A 24,087-nucleotide genomic window follows, 5' to 3' on the forward strand; every position below is an offset into this window, starting at 1 on the left:
TCCATCTACTTCTGTTTATGTGGACAAAGTTTCTTGGCATTTACAACTATAAAATGAAAAATAGGAATAAAATGGATACCAAGCCATGTCATTCTTGTTGATCGTCTACTATGCATAAAGTATCTGGGGGAGACGACCCGATAAAATTCTACTTTTTTATGCTTATAAGCGATTATAAAAATGTGTGGTATGTGTGTATACATATGTTTTGATCATTTGTATAGTGATAATGATTATAATGATAACTCAGTCAAAAAGAAAAATAATTTTTACACAGAGCGTTACGATTTTAGGAAATAAAATAATAAATTTCCACTTATATGCATTTTATAGCATAAAAGGTGATAATTAACAAAGGCCAAAAATATAGTAAATTAGACTAAAATTCAGCAGCAGAAGTATGATGGAATATGAATTCAAGGAGGGAAAAGGGATGATGCAAAATTTTCAACTGTTAAAGAAAAGCTTATTCATGATCTTTTGAAATGAATGATGGTGGTTGTTACTTTGTTGTGGTATTCAAATACATATTGAATGTATTTAAGAAAGCAGTGTCATAATTATGTTATAAAATATTTGGATTAGAGCAAATTATATTCCTTGTGACTAAAACTCATACAAAATTTTAGATGGCAGCTTAAGGTGTGTGAGGGGGGTACATGGGTTTTCAAATTGTTTTAGAAGGTACACTGGCAAAACAGTCTGTAGACCATTGCCCTTATAAATATATCATTCTACACTTGCACAAACATTTCTACAGGTTAATTTGTAGAAGTGGAATATCTGAAGGTGTACACATTTACCTTTTGTGATGGGTGTTGTCAAATGGCATCTCAAAAAGGTGGTTCGGTTTACATTATTGTGAATAATAGCATAACTACTATTTCCAGTAAAAGAAATACATTACTTACTAAATCCTTTTGAATATGAAATTTGGGCCTATAGTGAGCAGTTTTTAAAGGCATGAAAATGATAAAAGTTGCTTTTCCCTGCTTAACATGGCTTATTATCGAGTCACATGAAGCACTTTACCTCTCCTCAGTGCTAGACTTCAGGAAGACAGACTTAAGCCCCCTTCCCCTGATCTAAATGTGGTCCCCATGCTATCATTGCTAATTTCATCTTATTATCTTTCTTTCATATGTGTGTCTGTGTGTCTCTCTCAGAGGGCTCGAAACTCCATGGGGCTTCCACCCCTGTATTCCCTATGCCTAGCCCAGAGACTGGCTCATAGTTCTTGCTCAGTAAATATGCCGTCAGTGAATGGACTGAGCATGAATGAGAAGAAATACTGTGATGTAGGGTTGTGATAGAGATCTTTGTTGCCACTAGCCACAAGTGACTATTTAAATTTAGTCCATTCACTCATTAGCCATGTGGGCTAGTGGCTACCATATTGGATAATATAGGTATAGCAGGTTCCGATCATCACAGCCAAGTTTTCATGGTTAGCGCTGATTTAGAGTGATTACGTTCATTCTCAAAACTGTCACTCTGCCTGACATGCAATAGATACTTAATAAATATTTGATTAAGTGAATGAGTAAATAAACTCCTTATTTCCCTCTCCTATTCTTATAATAGATTTCTCACTCTAAGCCCCATACCATTCCACAGGTTGCCACCTGGGATGCTAAAGTGCAGATCTGAGTATGTTCCTTTGCTGCTTGAAGTTCTTCCCAAATTCCCATGAAATCCCAGTGCCTTAAGTGTCCATGTAAACATTACTTTGTACTGAAGAGCCAAGCGTTCTCAGTTAGTTTGCCTAACTCCTTCCATTTCTTGCCAGAGATTTTCTTAAGGAAGCCAGCCTCTTTTTTCTGTCCCTTTAGGGGGTAGTGGGGGAGAGATAAACCACAGAACTTATATGCATGTGTGCATGAACAATGGACATGGACAACAAAGCTGGGGATAGGGCAGAGAGGGTGGGGGAGGGGGAATCAGTGGGGGGAAAAGGAGAAACATCTGTAATAAAAAATAATTAATAAAAAAGAGAGAGAGAGAAACCACATTTGAATAATATGGAAAAAAAGTGGTTTGTTATCAGAGCATACAGTGGTTTCTTCACTGAAGAAAATTACTTTTCCTAGTACCTTTTCTTGTTCCTGATGTAGAAACAAGTCTCAGAATTCACCGTTGGTTGAATGAGAAATAAGGTCAAGTGTTCTTGCTGTCTGTCCAATGCTCTGTAGTGGAAAGAATTACACAGATATGAATGAATGAGGGCCCTGTCACATTCTGGTTGTAACCTTGAGTAAATAGTCTAACCTCTGACCTTCCCTCTCTCCCTTTATGGAATAGAGCAGCACCTACAGAGCGTGGGTTTTGGAGAAGGTTACGTGAGCACGCATGCGTAAAGCATGGAGTAGTAGGGTGGCCAAACAGTAGCTCAAACCTGTTCACTCTCAGCAGCTTGTGTCTTGCAAACGTCACACCTGGATTATAAAATGAGACTATAACAGCTAATCGGCTATATCCTTACACATTTTGGAGGGCTTATTTTCCTGCAAAAGCTGATCATTGCTCAAATGAGAATTTTTTGGTTGGTGAGTCAGCTAGCACAGGTGTTCATTTGCCCTCTAATTATGGGCCCATCTTTGTAGTGTGCACAGATGTTCCACACTAGTCACATGATTTACATGCAGGATTAGATTTCCCCCTGGCAACCCTGTGGGTTTAGGGTTTTCGCATCTTAAATGTTAATTTTTCAAAAGGTGTGTTTTTAAAATTAGGGTTTAGCCTTACTCTTAGATCTCTGTCTCCAAATCCCACAACTCCATCAATGGCGTAGGAAAACAAAATTCTGCCTGTGTGATTTGAAAGAGTTTTCACATCATCTCTGATTTACAAAAGAATAACCCTCCAAAGCTGATAGCTCAGATAATTCTCTTTTGTTCTGGTAGAAAAACTGAAGCCCAGAAAGGTTGTTTATTACTGTAGTCAATAATCATTTATTGAACACTCACCTCAAGCCAGGATGGTTGGCCTGGGACAGAGATAACAGCCAGTGTCCTCCCTGGCCCAGGCAGGAGATAGGTAAGTCAACAAGGAATGTCAGTTCAGGGTGTCAAATGCTGTGATTGGAGTGATGGGTGACTAGGAGAGCACCCAAGCCAGACTTTAGGGTGTAGTCTGTCTTCTTGGAAAAAGTCTCAGTTGGCCCAGGGGAGGAGGAGAAGTCACCTGAGAGACACAGAGAGAGGTGGGCACCACCTCTGCCAAGGCACTGGAATTTCGTGGAAACTTGGGAAAAACTTCAAGCGGCAAAGGGACATCCTCAGATCTGTACTTTAACATCTCTGGTGGCAGCCTATGGAGTGGTATGGGGCTTAGAGTGAGAAACCTATTGAGCAGTTCCAGACGAGAAGTTCCGCCACTTTAGTGATCCTCGACAGGGGCGTGCAGGAGCAGCATGGCTTCCGGAGATACTGGGAGGCAGTGATGTTGCCAGGCTTCCATTGAAGGAAACTTCCATTCCAGGGCTCTTATTTGAGTCCAGAGCAGTGAGCCACAATGAATAAACAGAGCCATTTAAGAGCCCACAGATAGTTCCTTTGGTGACAGCTGGCTTGTCTATTTCTTTTGACTCTTTCTCCTCTCTGTTTTCAATGGATGTGCTTTAGGTCACCTGTGGTCACTGGTATCATCCCTCCCACCCGTGGAAAATGAGCCCACATTTTCTAATTGAACTAAATAGGGTGTGACTGAAATTCATGGAAAATGGGCAATTCCATGTGGCATGAAGAGTCAGAGGCCTTTCCAAGCTGATTCTGTGTCCAACATGAATTATCCCCGTATGTCTACAGAGGGTTTGTCTTCCAAGTATCACAAAAGCCAAGAACCTCTCATCCTTATGAAACTGACTTTTTAAAAAAAACACCCACCATTCCATTTGCCAGTTCAATAGTTTTGGATTGACTTATGGGCATTAAAACTATTTTTTTATTAAGAGGAAAAATTCCCAGCCAGGCTGAGAAAGCTCATATCAAATTTCAGCCTGATTCATTTCAAAACCACCATGAAAATTGGGACATTTTCTTCCCACCACAATGGGTTAGTCATGGAAATTCTGCCTTAATCTCAGCTACCATGGTCACAGTCATGAGAGCGTGCTCTGTGCCACCGAAAAGTTAGGTTACTGAAAAGTTTCCCCCTTGAATGTCAGAAAGCAGAAGTGCATTGCAGTTCGGGGTCTGAGGTTCCGTCTTTCAGCAAATGACCTCATACTTGGTGTGTCTTTTTCTTTCTGGCAGTTTGGTATTGTGGTTGTTTCCAAAAAGTGCTTTTCATAAGCTCACACTGAAGAAAGTTAAACGTAGCTGAATATGCACGAAGAAGCAAAAGGCCGCTCCCCCTGCCGGACTCTGGCCCTCTTGAGTGACAGATAAGGCAGCCTTCTTGGCCATCAGTCGTGGAGACACTGGCTGAGTGTAGCCAGGCCTCTGCGTGTGCGGGTCTTTTTAGTGCAGACCTCAGCCAGTAAAATGAAATGGGCCAGCCAAGCCTGCTCTGCAGCTGTGGCACAGAATGCTGCCTTCCACCCTGACGCTGCCGCCCCATGTCCCACTAGCGGTCACCTCTGTAAACTGCGCTCCTGGAATCAGAGTTTTTTTTTTCCTGACCTCAGTTTTTTCATTCATTGGCTTGTTCAGTTGTTCGCTTGTTCCTTCAATTGCAGAATATTAAGAACGTTTTCTCCAGGAATGTGCTAGACAGCAAAAGTTCAAAGATGAATTCCTGCCCTCCTGGGGCTCACAGTCTAAGTGCGGGAAATGGACAGCCACCTCTAAGTCATTTTGAGAGTGTGATTTATGCCCTGGCCGGTTTGGCTCAGCGGTTAGAGCGTCGGCCTGCGGTCCTGAGAGACCCGGGTTTGGTTCCCGCTAAGGGCACGTACCTCGGTTGCAGTTTGTCCCCGGCCCTGGTCGGTTGTGCGGGTGGCAGCCACTCGATGTGTCCCTTTCACATCGATGTTTCTCTCTCTCTCTCTGTTCCTCTCCCCCCCCCCACTCTACCTGAACAAAAAATGGAAAAATGTCCTCGGGTGAGGATTAAAAAAAAAAAAGAGAGAGAGTGTGATTTATGACAGACCACCATCTCACATGCCATCAAACCTTCAACTCCCAGGGAGACGTAACTATTTCAGGAGGGTGGGCGGGGAGCAAGGATAGAGTCCTCCCTGAAGACTGGCAGATGTTTTCTGGGCATGAACTTGTCTGTCCCTGCATACCAGTGCATGTACCGAGTCCATCCCAAGGGGACCTGAGACCATTCCACCTGCTCCCCACACTCCTCTCCCACCCCACTCTGTATGCTGGGTCACCTCACCGGCCTCCTTCTCACTTCAGCTGCAGTATTTCTGACCTGTCACAGATCACCCAAGCCTTTGGTCACCAGTTTGATTGACTGCTCTGATGCCTCTGTTGCCCACACACACACTGGGTCAGCACTGCCCAGTATTGATCCTTATTCCTGACAATTGGCCCACCCTGCAGTCTGTCTACTCACTGGGCCCTGGAACACCCCATCTCTCATCTGCCCCAGCTCCCTCTCCTCTCCTTTGCTTGGTCAAGTCCTTACCTATCCCTCTCTCCCCTCAGTCCCAGCCTCTGCTAGAGCAATGCTCCTTTACTAGGCTGCATGCTCGTATCATCTGGTGAGATTGAAAACCTACCCATGCCCACCCTGTACCCCAGACGAATTCAGTCTGTCCCCAGGGTGGGGCCCAGGCATGAGTCTTTACTTGTCCAGGTGGTTCCACTGTGCATTCAAGGTGGGGAATCAGAGTCACTTAGCCTTTCATTGTTCTCTAATGGCTTCGCTGTACTCAGGTTTTGCCTCCAGAGCTTGCTTCTATTTCCTGGACAGAGCCATGATGTAGGTGGTCCCTCTCAGCCCCTGGTAGCACACAGCCAAGCCCTCAGCAGCGCCTTCTTTGCTGGAACCATTAACGGTCCTCTTCTTCCCCTCCTCCCCTGGCTGCCTGCTCAGCATCTGCTCCTCAGTTTTGTGTCCTCTCTCCTTTCCCCCAGACTTCCTCTGCCATCTTTGTGTCTCCTGTCCTCCACGACCAGCCCCCTTCCCTGAGCAGACCTCCCTGTCCTGGGCCTTATTCCCTCTCCCTGTTTGGGATCTGCCATGAGAACCTGCTAAACCCATTGTATGCAAAGTGCATACAAGGATATTGGTGGACACTTTTCCGTAATAAAAAAAAATCGGAGGGCGGAATGATACAGAAATGAATTATCCAATAATAGGGGAATGAGTCAGTAAAATATGAATTGCAATACAGTAGATTATATAACAATCAAAATATTTATGAAACATATGTTAGAGTTGTGGCATGTTGTGTTAATGAAATAAACAGAATGCAATGCTATGTATAGTGTGAACTAGAATATTTATAGAAAAAGTCTGGAGGATAATATACCAAAAAGCTAATAGTGGTTATCCCAGTGCAGTAAGATTATGGTTGACTTTTGTTTGCTGTTGCAATTTTATGTGTTTTTTTTTTAATTATACATTGAACATGTATTACTTTTGTAATCACGGGAAATACGACTTTAAAAAATTAATTTGAAGGATGTTAATGTCAGGTTGTGGCTTTTGACATCAATCCAAGTGTGTAATGGGGAATTTTCTTTTCAGACAACACGGAGTTAGTAGAGGTGAGTCCTGGGGTGTGGCCAGGAGAAGAACTTTTAGGAAAATAAGATGTTCTTAAAGGTAAGGCCTTTGAGAGGTTCAGGGCAGTAAATTGGCCGTGGAGAGGCCCACCTAGCATTGGAGGTCTTGGACCATCCCTGAGTCCTGCTGAGCAGGTTTGTGAGGTGGGGCCCCTTAGGAGCTTCACTCTGGTGCTAGGTGCTGATTGGCTCCCCTTTGGCCTCTGACATCACTGGTGTTTCCTTCGTGCTATCTCTGCAGATAGTTAGCCTTTGGTTATACTTGCCTTGCCCCGATAAAATGAGTTCATTGACTAATTATTCATTCACTAGGCGCTAGAATAAAGTCACTTCATATAATCCCAGGTGTAATGTAATGGTTTATCCTGATCAGTGACTTGTGCTTGGTTTTGCATATTCCACTAAAGGAAATAATTTGCAGACAACACCTGCCTGCTCATTGATACAATAACGCCATCACATGGCCAAACCACTTATTCTAACAATCAACAAAAGAGCTCTCCCCAAAATAAAGAGGCAAAACCACACAATTTTTATCTTTTCTGTCCTGAGCCAGCAGGTTTGCAGTTATGGGTTAGGATGCTTTCAGCTGCAAATAAAAAATATCTGATTAAAATCGACTACAATCACAGAAGGTTATTAATTTCATGTGGCAAGAAGTCTGAACACTAGATTATTCCAGGGTTGGTGGGTGGGTCATCGGGCTTGTTGGTCACCCAAGATCTTTCCAGTTTCCTGCTCTGCCATTCTCATGATCTCCCCTCATGGTCAAAAGATGGCTGCCACAGCTCTAGACATCCTATCCATTCACAACATCTCAAGCAGGAAAGAAGAAAGGCAGCCACACAGTGGCCTTCCACTCCCTTGCTACTCTAGCCAGAGAGGTAATGTCTTTCTCAGAGGCTCTCAGTAGACTTTCCTTTATTTCTCAGTGGCCCAAACTGGGCTACATGGCCATCTCCAGACCAATTACAGGCGAAGAGGAGCAGGATTGATTTAGACCAGACATGGTTCAGCCCAGGGGCTGGGCACATCGCCCTGAAACAAAACTGAGGCTGTGTTAAAGGGAGAATGAGAAATGGTTTGGGAAGGCAGTGCCTGGCATAGCATATGAAACACAGTACTCTTTTCAGGAAGAGATGACATTGCCCCAGTCACAAGCAATAATGGGTCCCAAGGTTGGCCCGTTCCAGCCAGCCTTTCCTCTGTGCATCACATATGTATCTACACTTCATTTGTAAATCCCCCAGACTCTGTAGATCCAGGTAACCGCTTGGCCTGATCACTTGTTGAAGAGGGTAGCAAAATCCAGGCAGAGGCCTTCCTCCTAGTCACATGCCAGGTACAGCGACAATCTGACTGAATGATTCTACATTTGTCTGAGACATTAGTCACAGAGATGTGAGTTCTCTGAGGGCAGGCTGGTGTCCACCGTACTCACTGGTGTAGGCTTGGTATTGAGCCGTGTGCGTGTGTGTTATGTGTGTGTATGTGTGTGTGTGTGTGTGTGGCGGAGGGTGGTGGGACATGGACTAGTTGCTCAATCACAATGGAGTGAATGAATAAGCATATTGCTGACCGAAGAAGATGATGCCTTCATTGACTGATGCCTCTGGAAGGAGAATGGTGCCAGGCTCTGTGAATTTTCTGGAGAAGCAGATATTTGATCTCCATCTCCATGGAGTTTATAGTCTAACATTAGGGTGAGAGCTGATGGCCAGAGTCCTGTGGTACAACCAGAGGAGGAGCCTGCGCTCTCTTGTCTTTTGGAATCAATGACCAGCATTCATTTGTCTGAGGATGTTGCACCTCATGATAACTGTTTTTTCTGATGAGGCGGCAAGAATGTTTTATCTACCAAAATGAACTTGAATTTGTGTGGGGGGCGGGGAGGATTCTACCTTTACTCCTCTTTCTGTAGCTTTTCAAGATTTATGACTGTAGGTGTGGAAGAGGGGAATAAAAATCATCTTTCTCTCTCCTCCGTGTCAGCTTGTTAAACTGAGGTGGAAATGATTCTTCGTTCCAGGTCATGTTTATTGGATGACCAGAGGATGTAAACAGCCTTCATAAATGATGAAATGTAATCCAGGCATCAAGGATGATTGATAAGGAAAAGACGTGCTTTCTGGCCTGTTGCGAGAACCTTTCCTCACTCCTATTGTTGCTCTTAGAAATCTGTTTTACTTTTGTTTTAGACCTAGAAGGTTTTGACTCCGTGGTATCATCTACTGAGAAACTCAGTCACCCAACCACAAGCAGACCAAAAGCCACAGGGAGGCGGCCTCCATCCCAGTCCCTCACATCCGTAAGTGTCTCCTCGCTTCTCTACAGCTCAAACACCGGAAACATTAGAGATTCTAGTTAAGGACTCTAAGGCAAGTGACTGTTCTGAGGACAAGCAGGAGAGGGAGGTCATGAGATTCACCGCTGCGCAAAAGTGATTCGAGAGTCCTCTGGAATCGAGCAGTATTTCCACTTATTCTTTATGTGCCTGCCAGCCAGGTGGGCACTCCCTGTTCCCACTTTCCTTCTCTCTCCTTCCAGACTGATTCTTGTTTGTACCTGGAATGAGATTGGTAAGAAAAAAACAAAAAGTCATGTTTTATGGTAGGAAAGGAGAACCAGGCTGGATGGATCTGTAAACAAAACAAAACTACTAAAGAAAGCTCTGCCACTATACAGTGCTTGGCAATGACAAGGCCATTTCTCCCATGCAGACCTTTTGGAGATTGTTTTTAAACATGCGAGGCATCTGGTCATGTTGGAGAGAGCAGTCAGAACACTCCGGCTAACCCATAGGATTTTTGTTTGTTTGTTTGTTTGATTGTTTTGAATAACTTCCTTTCTTATTGGAATCCTGTAACACGTTATCGTACCAAATTTAAACAATGAAATGCATAAAGAAAGTTACCTGTGATCCTGCTCCCCAGAGCTAAGAACTGTTAACCTCTTGCTGTATCCTTAGCCTTTATTTAAAATTCTATTTGTATCTGTAAAATCGTTTCTTCAAAAATGGAGTCACTTAGTATGCATTGTTTGGGACTTACTTTTTCCCCTTATATTGTGCACCTTTCTCCCCAGTCATTACACATTCTTCCATAACATCACGTTGAATGGGTGCCTGGTGTTCTAATTTGTGAATAGACGACAGCTGATCTAGCCAGTGCACTATCATTGAGCATTTATGTTGTTTCCAGTTCTTCATTATAAACACTGACGTGAATACCATTGTAGAAAAATCCTGACGCTTCCACAAACAGTGTATATGTGTCTATCTTTATCTCTCTCCCTGTCTCTCTGTCTCTATATCACATTGCCTTGCTCTTACTAGAAATGCAGGTCTAAGTTCTTATACTTTCACCCAGATACACCAAGGAATTAACCTTTTGCAGGTTTCCCAGGACACTTTCTACTTGGACCTCGTCACGGATCATCATTTAGAAGAACTTATGATTTCTAAGCAGTCATCATTTAGAAGAAAAAAAAAAGGCCACTTCCTTTGAACCTCTTCTTTCATATCTTCTGAGTCTGGAAGTGTAGTTTGAGTCGTTTCCTCTTGTATGAAACAAACTTAACTATGCATTGACACCTTTTGTGAAGAAAGACACGAAAAAGTGGCTTACATTTTTCCTCTTATATAGAGTACTGTGTCAATACCATCTTCTTTCCCCGTTCCCTGTCCCCTACCCACACCCTCCCTAACATGTCTCATAGACACACAAGCTATTTAATTGCTTCTAGGTATCTCTGTATTTAAATGTCTAATTCTACCTTCCACATCTTCTCTATAAATCCTCCATCATTTTTGTTTTCCCTCCAAATTCTTCCCAACTTTTCAAGATCTAGGGGACCTTGAGACATCCGGAATTAAGTACAAGAAATGCAAATTACCCTCCACCACCCCGCCCTTGGTCCATACATCCCATATCTGGGAATCTGTATATATTTGGGGGAACCAGGTAAAGGCATTTCATTTTTGCTGTGTGTTTAGACTGTACATTTATTCATTCACTCATTCACTCATTCAACAAATATGTATAGGTATCTATCTCCTATGGGCTCAGCTCTGTGCCAGATATCAAGGCTGCAACTGGGAATGAGACATACAAAGGCCCTGCCCACAGGAAGCTTATGGCACAGTGACTTGAAGTTTGGCATTTTATATGGGACAACTTTATTAGTGGATTTAAAACAATAAGATACCATTTGTGTTTTAAAGAAGTAGAATCACTATGCCCTCTTTCATTCATTGCTATCCACCACCATATGAATATGTACATTGAATTCATGTTTATTTAGTCTTCTTCCAATTAGCACCTGTAGGTTTTACATAGCAAATTGGGATTAGTGGACATGGTCCTAAAAGGCCGTAGGAGGGAATGACTGAGGAAATGTACCCATTGGGACCTCTCACCCTAGTTTGAGATATTTGTTTATAGAATTCCAAGAGCAAGCTTTGATTGGCAGGTCATGAACCATAAGTTACGTAGAAGGAAACTTTTTGAATAAAATCTCAAAATGAAAGGATTCAGGCAATGTAAGGTGGTTGAGCAGTTAAGCTTAGATTAATAAGAAAGCTTCGTTGGGGGATGTTATTGTAGGTAATTGGATTTTCAGATTAAATAAAGATGAACAAACAAGATCTTTTCATTTTCAAACTTTTTCTTACAGATTTCCTAAACGTATTAGGTTTCTGCCTTAGTCAGCAGACACACAGAAGAAGCGAAGAGTATTTGTAGGCGGAATTTTTCTGTAACGGTGCCACGTGGGGATTCTATATAGAACTGTTTTCGCACTAGAGAGGTAGAAAGCACAGAAGTAAGGCTGAATATGAGCTCACCCAAAGTGATCTCTGGAAGGGTCTTCATTTAAAAATATTCCTTGCCACAGGAACTCTTGTTTTCATTTGCTTTGTCCTAAACTAGGAAAATTCTAGCATAGTGATCATTTATGATCAAGTGAATTCCAGTGAGTTGGTTCACATTCATCCAGCTTTTTTGATCTTCACAGCGAGGCAGAAAGAGTAAGAGTGTTATCCCCATATTTTACCAAAAGACGCCGCCATTCTGTAAATATACCTTTGCAAAGATAGACTCCAAAATGGATGTTGATTGTCATTAGCAATGAGGGCAGAGATGTAGCAGCAGGTACCAAATTAGGTGTGAACTTGCTGTGCTGGCAGGAAGACTGTGCTCTGGGACTAGAGAAACTGTGGTCACTAGACCACAGGCCTGGTGACCTCTTGCCCTTGGAAACCCTTTCCTCTTAGAAAAGTCCTTTTAGGCACTTCACTGTGCTGGTTTAGTGGCCCTGGAAAGGGATCAGGAGGCAGTGAAGGGGAGGCAGGTTAGAGGCAGCCTCCTCTCAACCTGTGTGTCCTTCCCTCCTGAGAGCAGGAATTGTGTCTGGCATGTCACCATGAAGTTCAGTACCAAGCTCAGAGCTTGGCACATGGTAGCAAATGTTTACAGAAAGGAGGGAGGCTCTGAGGAATGGAGGGAACAGGAAAAGTTGGATGATGGATGCTTGCATGGATGAAATGACCAATGGGTGTCAGTTGAAAGATCCCATAGAACAATCCCTCGTGTAGGAAATCGTGCTTCTTAGCCCCAGTTCTGCCACTATCTCTCCTGTGCTGATAACAGCACACTTTCTGCCTCCTGGAAGTTATAATGAGGAGACAAACAGAATACAAGTGTCCAGTGCTTTGAAAAGCATACAGCAGTATGTTAACAAAAGTCATGTCAGCTAAGGTGTAATTCTGACAAAAGCATTTTCTTTTGGCTTTATCCAGTCTTCCCTTTCAAGCCCTGATATCTTTGACTCCCCAAGTCCTGAAGAAGATAAAGAGGAACACGTTTCGCTTGCACACAGAGGAGTGGACACGTCAAAGAAAACTTCAAAGACTGTTACCATATCCCAAGTGAGTGACCGGCCATGGTGAGGGCGTCCCGACAGCATGGGATCCCTGCCTTTTCATGTATGTTCTGCCGATGAGTTATAAACCAGACAAGGATAAATAGATGTCTTAGTTCAAGCTGCTATAACAAAGAGCCATAGATTGGGTGGTTATTAACAATAGAATTTATTTCTCACATTTCTGGAGGCTGGAAGTCTGATATTCAGGGTGCCGGTGCCATCAGGTTCTAGTGAGGGCTGCCTTCTGACTTGCAGACTGCCAACTTCTTGTATCCTCAGGCGGCAGAAAGCGGGTGAGAGATCTTTCTAGGGTCCCTTTTCTAAGGGCACTAATCCCATCCAAAAACCTCACTTCCAAGTACCATCAAAATGGGTTAGTATTTCTACATATGAATTTTGGGAGGAAACAAACATTCCGTCCATTGCAACAGACAATGCAAGTTTTTGTCATTCTTTAGTGACAGTGATTAGTAGTCATCAAAATTCCCAAGGCATGTTACAAAGTCTCCAAAACTGGGCCGAATCCCTGAGAAACAAGGTCGATTGATGATTTCCCCTGCTTTCCCCTTGTCGTTTGACCTCCTCTTCGTGCCATCAACACATACACACAAATGCCCTCACACACCATCGCTGTCTCAAAAGCCAAGACAACTTAAAAGGCCTAGCGGTATCTAGAAAGAATACGTTAACTGTATTAAATACTATGTCTCCTGGCCACGCATCTTGACTTTTACGTTCAAAACTGGTGGTGTCACAAACTATGATTGGCAACTCAGGAATCTGAATAACTAATAGTGGTATCTTAAAAGGTGATTTGAATTTATGAGGATGACTTTATGATCTAAAACATTTTAATTTTATTGCCTGCCCAGGGGATGGTATAGCTATTTTAAGTTGTTGACTTGTGAGAACCAAAGGAGACATTGTTTAGCAACTGTGTGTGGCTTCTGAGGGGATACCCTGTACACATTCTGCTCGTCCTATGAATGTGGACTGAGATTTTGAAATTTATGCTAAGACAACCCAATCAGTTAAAATTATTTCCTATAAATACTTGCAACTACTTTCTGTCTACGAGTAGAAAACTGCAGTCATTTTTTTTGTCCTCACCCGAGGTCATTTTGGCATTTATCTTCAGATAGAGTGGGAGGGAGAAGAAGGGGAGAGAGAAAGAAACATCGATGTGAGAAAGACACACCAAGTGGTTGGCACCCACACGACCCCAACCAGGGCCGGGGACAAACTGCAACCGAAGTACGTCCGCAGGCCGACGCTCTAACTGCTGAGCCAAACTGGCCAGGGCTGCAGTCATTTTTAAAGGCACTTGAAGCAGGAATTAACTCAAAGAAATCAAAGATTATGTGGGATTTTTTCCTTCTCATAGATTTAAAATTTTACATGTCTACATTTTCTTTAACATCTGATACAGTAGGCAAAAATATCCCATAAAAACAGATCACTTGTAATTATTCACAAAACCGAAGCATTATTCCTTTATAAAAGAATTCCATTTGCAGAAATTGGATTTAGACCTGTTTTTTTTTTGGTTGTTTTGTTTTTTCTGGCAACCATAGGTATAGCCCTAGAGTTGAGTTCTCCACCTCTCAGACATCCTTGAGGTGTTACTACAGTGACATCTACTGGTGGGCAGTGGCTCTTCACGTTTCTGATTTTCACAGTTCTCTTAGCCTATTTCACTTCCCTGCAGCCGTCATGTCATGTCGTTTATTGCTTCTAGAAACTCCACTTGAACTAATTTGGTGAAGGTGTATGGTGGCCTCTATTCTGTGAGGATTTTAAGAAGCACTTGTTAGCCAAAATGGGTCTGGAAAGCAGCTCATGTAGGAAATGCTCAGAGAAGCATTCATTCAAGAAATGCCTGGAAGCCAGTCAGTGTGAGGACATTGGTGGGTTGGGGGAGGTACATGAGATGCAGGACGGGAAATGTGAAAAAGTGTGAACTCACGAATAGAAAAAAAAAAAGCAAAGAAAATAAAGACAGAAGAGTGTGAGTTTCCAGACTGGGGCAGCCACAGCCATGGTACCAGGCTTGAGGGTCCAGCTGAAGGAGGAGAGGATTGAATCCCAGCTCTGCCGGTTATTAGCTATGAGACTTGGGGAATTTCTCAGCCACATCCCTAAGCCTCCATTTCCTGCTCGGTCAAACGTGTGTGCCAACAGATCCCTGTTTCAGTTGTCTAGCTGACATCCGGCATGTGACCAGTGCTCCATAAATGTCAGTCCCTCTTCCCTCTTACTCTAACTCTTACAAACAATAAGCATGGAATGGCTGATCCCTATCTGGCAGCAGAAAGTGCTTTTCCTCAGTGGTAACTTGGCAGAGAAAAGGCGAGCAGAGAGGCTGGGAATGCTGGCCCATATGCCTCTGGCTTACTCTGCCCAGTCTCTCCCTCCAGCACAGTCTGACTCCAGACTGCCTCCCCCATGCCAGCCAAGCCCTTTCTTGGCTCCCGCCCTGGGCGTCTGCTGCTATGCCGAGTTCCAGCAGCTTCACCATCAGCCTTGACTGCCTGTCACTCACCCTCTCGCCTCCCAATGCCCTGTCCTCCCTACCTATCTACATCTCACCTTCCCTTGCTGCCGCCTCCTCCCCTAGGCCTGCCCCGGGCCCCTCTTCCCTCCACCCCATGACTGCCCACGCCACATGGCCTGCTGGTCTCCTCTGGATACTTCTCCATCCAGCCCTCTCCACCTGTCTCCTCCGTCTCCAGCCTGGCCCTCTCAGGCTCTTTCCCTCAGCATCTCCTCCAGCTCAGGGTCTTCCTCACCTTTGAGAATGAACAAAACCTCGATCCTGTCTCCTCCTGAGGCTTCTCTGCGAACACTCTCTCTTTCTCCTTCCTTCCTTCCTTCCTTCCTTCCTTCCTTCCTTCCTTCCTTCCTTCCTTCCTTCCTTCCTTCCTTCCTTCCTTCCTTCCTTCCTTCCTTCCTTCATCAAGTTTCTGGAAAGAGTTCTAAACTTGCAAGCCACACCCCTCATCTCTCAGACAGGTGCCGACTGCCTTGCTCAGGTTTCAGTCTCCCTCACTCAAGTGGGTTCCCCTCAGTTTTGCCCTCAGCACCCTTGACCTACATATCCAACTGATTTTTGTTGTTGTTTTTCCTTCTGGAGACTCCTGCAGGGCGCTTCTATAGCCCAGGCTCCTCTTCTGGTCTGGCTTTGTTGCCTCTCTCACCACTCCGTCCTAGTCCACACGGGCTCTGCCTTCTCTCCCCACCTCTTCAGTTGGGGAAGTCCCCAGCTTCCATCATGGGGCTCCTTCTCTTCTACTTCGGTGCTATTCACGCCCATGGCTTTCTCTTCCCCTGGCAGTTTCTCTGGCCCAGCTCACCCTTCCAGTTGTTGGCTGTGCCCACTAGACATGTACTTCTGCAGCTCTCTGCTTCCGTCCCTGTGTGCAGACCTCTCTCATCTGCAAGGTGTTGGTGGGTCTGTCTGTCTACATCTCACTGGGTTCTGAGCTCCTGGAGGGCCAGGAAAATGTTTTCCTCATTCAGAGTTTTTGGAGCCCAGCAAGTAGGTGGGACTCTGGGCGTGTACATTGAACAGAGAGGAACTACCTGGCCGGAAAGGTGGTCGAATGTAAAGCATATAAGGGAAGGCACATCACGGAAAGGGGGATGCCTGCGCCACGTAGGCCCTGGGGGCTTGTAGGGGACAGAATGAGTAGGGAGTATGTGGGAGGAGGTGGGGGCAGTGATGTAGAGCGGGTTTGCTAAACACGAATCCCAGGCCTGAGGCCTCTCTGCCCTCCCTTGTCACAGGTGTCTGACAACAAAGCACCCCTGCCGCCCAAGCCGGGGACCATGGCTGCAGGTGGCAGTGGCGGACCAGCCACTCTGTCATCGGCAGCACCCTCCCCACTGTCGACCTCTTTGGGAACAGCTGGACACAGAGCCAACTCCCCATCACTGTTCGGCACGGAAGGAAAACCAAAGATGGAGCCTGTGGCCAGCAGCCAGGCGGCCGTGGAGGAGCTAAGAACGCAGGTCCGTGAGCTGAGAAGCATCATCGAGACCATGAAGGACCAGCAGAAGTGAGTGTCTGGGGCCCCTTCTTCATCTGCCTCTGGGTCACTCTCTCCTGGGCCAGGGCTTAGTCTGCAAGCCTGGGTCCCAGCCTGCCCTAGAGGGTGCGCCAGCCTCCCTGTGATGGTGGCAGCAGGGAGTGGCAGTGGGTGTGAACCCAAGAGGCTTCCCTGAGCTCAGCTCCATGTGTACCTGGGCCTGTTGCATGCAGGAAGGGCACCAACTGGCCGAGGGGCATACGGGACTGACGTGCTTTCTTTCCAGCTGCTGAAAGGAAAGATCTCTCTCTCTCTCTCTCTCTCTCTCTCTCTCTCTCTCTCTCTCTCTCTCTTTGTAAATCTTCACCTGAGTATATGTTATTATTGATTTTTTTTTAATTTTAGGGAGGGAGGGAGGGAGAGAGAGATCAGTTGCCTCTGGTACATGCCTTGATAGGAGATGAACCTACAACCTACGTATGTACCCTCACCAGGAATCGAACCCACAAACTTTTGTTGTATGAGATAATGCTCCACCTGGTCAGGGCAAGAAAAGATCTTTAAATCCCCATAAAATACATTATGCACATGTACCACTTCTTAATCAGCCCAACAGCCAGCTTTTCCTCTAGCATCAGAAAAATTGCAGTTTCTTCAGTTAGCTGTCCAGTGTAGGGCTTAGCTTACATTTAGGGGAATGTCATGTATGAAAAGACACAGGGAATCTTTAAACCCAAAATATTACATTCAGCAAGATGTTCTCCCGAGACTCGGGGCGGGGGGGGGGGGGGGGCTCTTTCCGTGCATACCCACGCACATGCGCTCTCCGCACCTCTCATCCTCAAGGAGCACTTCAATGGGGAGAAAGCTGTAAGCAAAAATAACTAGCATTCGTAAATATCACCCAGGATACTATATGCAGTGACAAAAATAGTCAAAGGGTTAGAAGTCAGGAGGTACTTTTCTGAGTAAACTGAGGCACAGAGGGTTTAGGAATCAGCTCTTTCTTGGGGAACGGGGGTGGTGGGGAGAAGCATCTCAAGGAATTATTTCCTGAGTAAGATTTTGAAAGATGATCCAGGCTTGCCAAGAGCAGAGCACTCCAGCGAAGGGAACAGCGTGGGCACACAGAACGGCCCAGTGGGTGGTGGGTCAGTGCATCCCTGGCACCCGGCCTGCTGGATGGGGAATTGCCTGGCTAGAGTTGTGGTAGGAGATGGGGCCAGAGACCCACAGTCACAGCCGTGGGAGATCACCCCAGCACCTGCCTCCCCACACAGGGCTGGAAGGCCCTGACGTGTTTTGCAGCCAGGTACTTTTGGGAATAATTGGGTTAAACAAAGTTAATTTCTTCTCTGAAGGACTGCTCAGGGCCTCTGCTGTACATTGGGAAGATGGAGAGGATAGCACGTGCAGTGTTTCCCAAACATACTTTATCACAGAATCCCCCCACCCCTTTTATTTGCAAGCATTCTAGGATGAGAGGTCCATGGAACTCACTTGGAGCACCGTGGGTCTATTCAGCTTCTGTTCCACCCAGGCTGGATCTACCCCCTCCCTGGAAGGGGCTCATCAGATAACTGTGCAGACAGGCAGGGTGGAACTAGAGAGGGTCTCCCAGGGACAGCCATGCTGTCTATACCTCCTTAAAGTTCCCACCTCCTATCTGGCTCTGCACATTATAGGTTTGGATACCCAAAGGCCCCATCTGTGCCCAAGTGACATTAGTCTCCTGCCTAGACAGTGACCCCAGTACATCCCAGAGCACTGATTCTCAACCTTCTGAATAGGACCGCCATTGGGTCAGACCAGCCTGGATCCAGGACTTCAGCCCTTGAGGCCCTCTGAAAGGTGCCTGGAACCTTCCTGAATGTCTGAAATTGCCTGCATCTGAGTGCAAAATCGCCAGTGCTCATCTCTGCACTGTGGAGCCTGGGCATAGTTGGCCAGAATTATCTTTCCCCAGCCGTCATCTCGAATCAACATGTCACAGTGGCTCCTCTTCAAGGCCTGCCTTTTGCAGCCTTCCTCAGCCTGGCCTTTATGCCTCCTACCTTAGCTCTTGGTGTCACCTTTTTCTCAGCCTTCAGCTCAAGTCTGTGCCTACTCCACTCATCCCCAAACATGCTGGTTCTCACCTCCCTTCTTCTGCCCTGACTCTCCTCCAACAATTCTCCCATCTTCCTTCTTCCTTGTGGACTGATGGCCTATTTTACTAGTTCAAAACTTAGTGACTTTTTTGCACCTCCTTCCCCAACTGATTTCCCTCATCTGGACCATTTGAGGCTTTGCCTGCCATTGTCTTCCTGGATTCTTGCTATTTGCTTAGGACCTCACCTTATACATCTTTTCTAAGCCCTAAGTAGTGCCTACTGAGATAGTACTGTATAGCATGTGCTTGAATACATGCAGGCATGCCTCATTTTATTGTCCCTTGCTTTATTGAGCTTCACCGATGTTTCATTTTTGTTTTTAATTTTTTTTTTTAACAAATTGAAAGCAAGACCCTCCACCACCAAAAAGATTACAACTCACTTTATTGTGTTAGTCTGGAACCAAACCCCCAATATCTTTGAGGTATGCCTGTATAGTAACAAGTCACATTGGTGAATGTCAGTGAACCTAACGTGTTGACAACAGTGTTGGGACATGGACCCAAGTCTAGGGACCATCATTGGTGCTCATCTGGAGTGAGCAAATGCAATATAACTTCTACCTTATTTGTTGTGCTGTTTCTGCAGTCCTTGGTTTTTTTGTTTTTTTTCCAATCTAGTTTGTAAAGGTGTACATGTAAAACAAAGTGTTTTATACTCTAAAATGGAATACAGCTCTCTGACCAATTAGGATGGTTGCAGTGTCCTTACTATAGAGCCCTGGGTTTGCAAAATAATTAGTTTTGTTTCACTTCATTTAAGTTTGGAGAGGGCATTAATTAGGCTGTGTATCCTCTACTTTATCTATGACATGATTACCATAGCAATAGTTCAGTTATTTTACCTCTGAGATTTTAGATATCATTATTTGTAGGATTTTGTGAGAATCCATAAAAATGTACCAGTAACCTTTTATTAATTTAAAACTCTGGGGAAATGAAGATAATATATATGGAATGGTAAAAATGTCTACAATGAAAATTATTATGTAAGTGCATTTAAAAACTAGTAATTCGTCCAGCCTGTGTGGCTCACTGGTTGAGCATCGACCCATGCACCAAAGGTCGCCAATTTGATTCCCAGTCAGGGCACGTGCCCAGGTTGTGGGCCAGATCCCCAGTGGGGGGCATGCAGGAGGCTCTCTCATCGATGTTTCCATTTCTCTCTCCTTCTCCCTTCCTCTCTCTCTAAACAATAAAGAAAAAAATTTTAAACCAGTAATTCTATAATAAAGGGATAGTTAGTTTCTAGTCGAGATAGCAGAGAAGGAAGACAAAAGAATCTGAACCTGGATACCTGGAGTCTAGTCATTGAGCAGTTGGCCACCTCTCTAGGCCTCGGTTTCCCCATCTTCTTTTAGGAGAAGCTTCGACTAAAGAATCTTAAAGGCCATTTCTGACCTACTGTTTGATTACTAATATTTTGGGAGCCCAGAAATAATGGCAACCCTTTCCGTCTCTGACACATTTTAAGCAATAACAATGCAAAGAAAACAATGTTCTGTCTGCATTTTCTTTGTAAAACGGTCAGATGGATTGTGTAATGATGAGAGGCTTCTTATCTGTTATTGGGGAAGTCTGGACTTTTGTTTAATTTCATTGTTCTTTGCTTTTCAGACGAGAGATTAAGCAGTTACTGTTAGAGTTGGATGAAGAGAAGAAAATCCGGCTTCGACTGCAGGTGGGTCCCTTGGGGTACTGCTGCGCATTTGGGGGAGGGGTCAGCATCAGGGCTTTATTTTGAAAATATATGATTGTTACTTCTCTGCAGGTTTAGGCACACTTCCTGTGGCAGTTTTCTTAGAATTTTATAAGCTCACTTCATATCCTTTCCTGAGATCCAGGAGGTTTGGGGGGAAGGGAGACATTAGTAAATGTGCCCCCAACTGGCTTTCTCACTTGGAATTTACCTGAAACATCTCCTCTATGAAAAGTCCCCCCTGGTTTCCAGAAGCCTCATTGTAGTAACTGCCAGAGGACATGGCACTGGGGAGACCTCATTGCCAGCTGGCTTCTGTCATGCAATCGTTGGGACTCCAAGGACCACAGCTGCCCACACTTGGCACTTGCTGTTCATCATTTTACTTCTCCCTGATGGCTCTGTCAGTCCTGCCAGGGTGCCAGAGCCCCAGAGCCCTGTACCCCTCCAGCCTCTGATCTAACTTAGCTGTTACCAAATGGCCAAAGGAAGACTTTCAGCTTTCATCCAGTTGGTGCCCCTATTGGTGATTAGGACCCATGCTGCTTGAAGAAAGGATAGCTAACTGCTTGTCATCACTTTGGAGGGTGCCAACAGACACCCCACTGGGCCCAACCACAGCTGTCTTCCAACACTACCAGGTGGTCCCGCGTGTCAGGACAGCCTGTTCCACCCTCTGGCCAGGAACTACTGTTGCTTTTGATAAATTTTGGATGCTGGTAGCCTGAGAATTAAAGCATCCACCATTTCCTGGCACATCGTTATCTGTGTGCCTGTTCTTTAGGTTTATGCATTTCTGGCATCGTTATCAACTCTTCGTTCAGATGTCAGTTTACCCATTTTTGCCTTTAAGCTCATCAGGTTGATTATTTTCTTTCAATCAACCAGGTAGATTATCTTCCAGCTTCTAACAGACCAGCCAATTCATTCTGATTTTGTTGACTCTTCTTTTTTTTCTTTATAGATGGAAGTTAATGACATAAAGAAAGCTCTTCAATCAAAATGAATACTTGATAAATGAAATGTCGCATTATTCATCCTGAGTCCAAGACTCAAATTTTCCGCCCCAGCCAAAATAACTTTGTGCCAAATGATTAAAGATTTGCCTCAATATGCCCCTGTTTGAAAGATTAGCACAAAAGTCTTGATAGCACAACACAAATTCCATCCAAGAGGAGACTCTTCCCCATGGTATAGTCCTGGGTGTGGCACTGGTTGTGACTTAAACAGAGCAAATTGTGCTAAAGGCTTTTTTACTATGAGATCTCATACGAAACGAAAACTCAGGCAGTTTAGTCCATAGTGGTACTATTTTGATGATATTTTCCATTAATAAAATGTAATTTCAGATTATTCGTTTACAAGCTTTATAATTTTATGATTTTTTAATCGTGTTTTGTCACAGATTCTCCCAGTATTTGTATTACACATAGTCCGGAGCAAGTGTCCCTTTCTTTTGCTGCAGGCGGAAAGCTGCCTCGCTTTGTGTCCCCTGTAGGAGTCTATTACATATGCAATTTTAGGTCCATCCCGTCCCTTCCCCTGCCAGCAAACCCCACCACCCTGAGATCAATTTTAGCTTATATGTGATGGTATATTTACAAAAAGAGAAAGAGAAAATCTGGTATTTGCAATGATCTGTGCCTTCTTTTTACCACCCTCTTGATTGGAACTTTTGTGATGCAGCTACCATGATTCAAAAATAAATTTTTTTAGCCACTTATCAAGGTCCACTAGAGGCCACTGTCTTCAAAGCTTCTCTCCTCTAGCCAAAGGTCCTACGAGGAGACAGCTGTGAAGTTGGGCTTGCTCTGTGGTACCCACTGCGATTTTTAAGTTCTCCTAGTTTTAGGTTGTTCATGAAACTAGAAATGTCACCCCTGCTTGATTTTTCATCAGCCAAGTTAAACCTCTGCTTCCTGTCCTTTGCACCTTTTGCGTGAACAGAATATGCATTATTAAAGCAAAAATAAATAAAAGTAAAATGCAAATAAAAACAAGGGGGGGAGTTGTATTATTTCCTGCACTGGGTTATCTGTGTGTGTTATTGTTACAACTGTACTCACATGTCATTTGCCTCGATCTCTTGTAACCCCTTCCTTAGGTGCAAGGGAGTGGGAGGTGGGGGGCTCTTGTTGAAGTGTAGTCATTGGTTCTTTCTGGCATTTTTTAATTGCTTTTTCCCTCCCCAGGAAACTGGTGTTTGCTTGTCTGCTTTACCTTTGTAGGAAATGAACAGTTCAGCCTTAGTCTGTGTGACTGCTTTCTCATCTTTAGCTGAAAATAAGGGGACATACTGTATTGCAAGATTGTTTGGGGATTTGGGGTGGTGGTCCCTCAATGGCCCCTGAAGATGTTTTATGTGTTTCTAAAAAGCTGCTTTGTCTATTTCCTGAGTTTTGGAGTAAAAGTAATAAACAGTAATAGATTTTCACAACCAGAAAGAATGAGCTTTAATAACACTGAAGAAGTGATGCAAAAAAAAAAAAAATCACCACTTGTCATTGATCATCAAAAGTATTACAAATAAAAGTCTCTTCCTTTCTCACTTCCCCCACCTTCCTCTTGCCTACATTTTCATCCTTGCTGCATGAGGCTGCTACTTCCTCCAGAGTATGTACAAAGGCTGGACAGCTGGTCTGCCAGGGTTAAAGAAGGGAGTTAAGAGAAGAGAAAGGTGTAAAGAAAGAAACCTCCCACCCTTCATTCCCATGTCTTTTCAGCAGCTTTGCTCTCAGTGTGCCTGGGGCCAGGAGCCCCAAGTTTCCAAGAGCAGCATAAAACATTCCCGTACCCCTTACTGTTCTAAGCATTTCTACACCAAACTTGAAGCCTTAGGGATTTCCCACCACCCAATATGATAATGAGGCTTGGATTCTTTTATGTTTGGATTTCTCATTTATTCATCATGAAAATCCCTAATAATATAGTTTTATACAATGTGTATACAGAGTAGGATTGTTAATAATTAAGTTGAGAGGTTGGCGTGCCCTCCTGGGGCATTGGAAACCTAGAATGGAGAGGGCTGTAATCTCCCCCTCATAGAGGCCACTGGCTTTCTTTGGATAAGGAGAGGGAAAAGTGATTCTCGAAGAAGTTGGCATGTCCAGCTTCATTACTGTTCCCTGGGCTAACCAGCGAGAGGATTCTATATCACGGAACTGGATGAGCCACTGTCTGAACAGCCACTGTCTTTACTCTTTACAAAATGGAGTGGTCAAAAAATATTGAGATGCTTAGAAGTATCACTTTTGAAAAAAATTCATTTGCATTCAGCATGGACTCGACCAGCATCTATGGAGATTATTATTTTTTTGCTTCATTTTCTGAAGTTGTATTTAGAAAAGTCTTAAGTATTGTGCTTTGTAAAGAAGATGATTAAAATGAAATTTTGTGAAAATATTTTTGTTCACAGTTTTCCTGGTCCAAGAGGAATGGTTTCTTGGAATTCAAACCATTTTTCACAATTTGATTACTCTTATAGAAATGTCTTCAGAAGACATGGAATATAGTGCCCCCCATCTTTCTCAAGTGAGCAGAAATAATTCATTAAAATCTGTGGCTGTGAATTCTGTTTTTAAATTGTTCAATTTTACATTC

The 24,087-nt window shown here is 44.2% G+C and overlaps 1 protein-coding gene across 2 annotated transcripts in view; it reads left to right on the forward strand.

The window, feature by feature from the left end:
* Positions 1-22,978, forward strand: part of SH3KBP1 (SH3 domain containing kinase binding protein 1) — a 361,419-nt gene extending 338,441 nt beyond the window's left edge. For both annotated transcript variants that reach the window (XM_036271031.1, XM_036271032.1), the window contains 5 exons: positions 8,885-8,994; positions 12,484-12,612; positions 16,395-16,666; positions 20,406-20,469; positions 21,452-22,978. In XM_036271031.1, coding sequence (XP_036126924.1) covers positions 8,885-8,994; positions 12,484-12,612; positions 16,395-16,666; positions 20,406-20,469; positions 21,452-21,493 — 617 coding nt within the window. In that variant the 3' untranslated portion in view covers positions 21,494-22,978. The remainder of the gene's footprint in view (positions 1-8,884; positions 8,995-12,483; positions 12,613-16,394; positions 16,667-20,405; positions 20,470-21,451) is intronic.
* Positions 22,979-24,087: the final 1,109 nt, after the last annotated feature.

Source organism: Molossus molossus, unplaced genomic scaffold (genome assembly GCF_014108415.1).
Source record: "Molossus molossus isolate mMolMol1 unplaced genomic scaffold, mMolMol1.p scaffold_m16_p_2, whole genome shotgun sequence".
Classification (NCBI taxonomy): domain Eukaryota; kingdom Metazoa; phylum Chordata; class Mammalia; order Chiroptera; family Molossidae; genus Molossus; species Molossus molossus.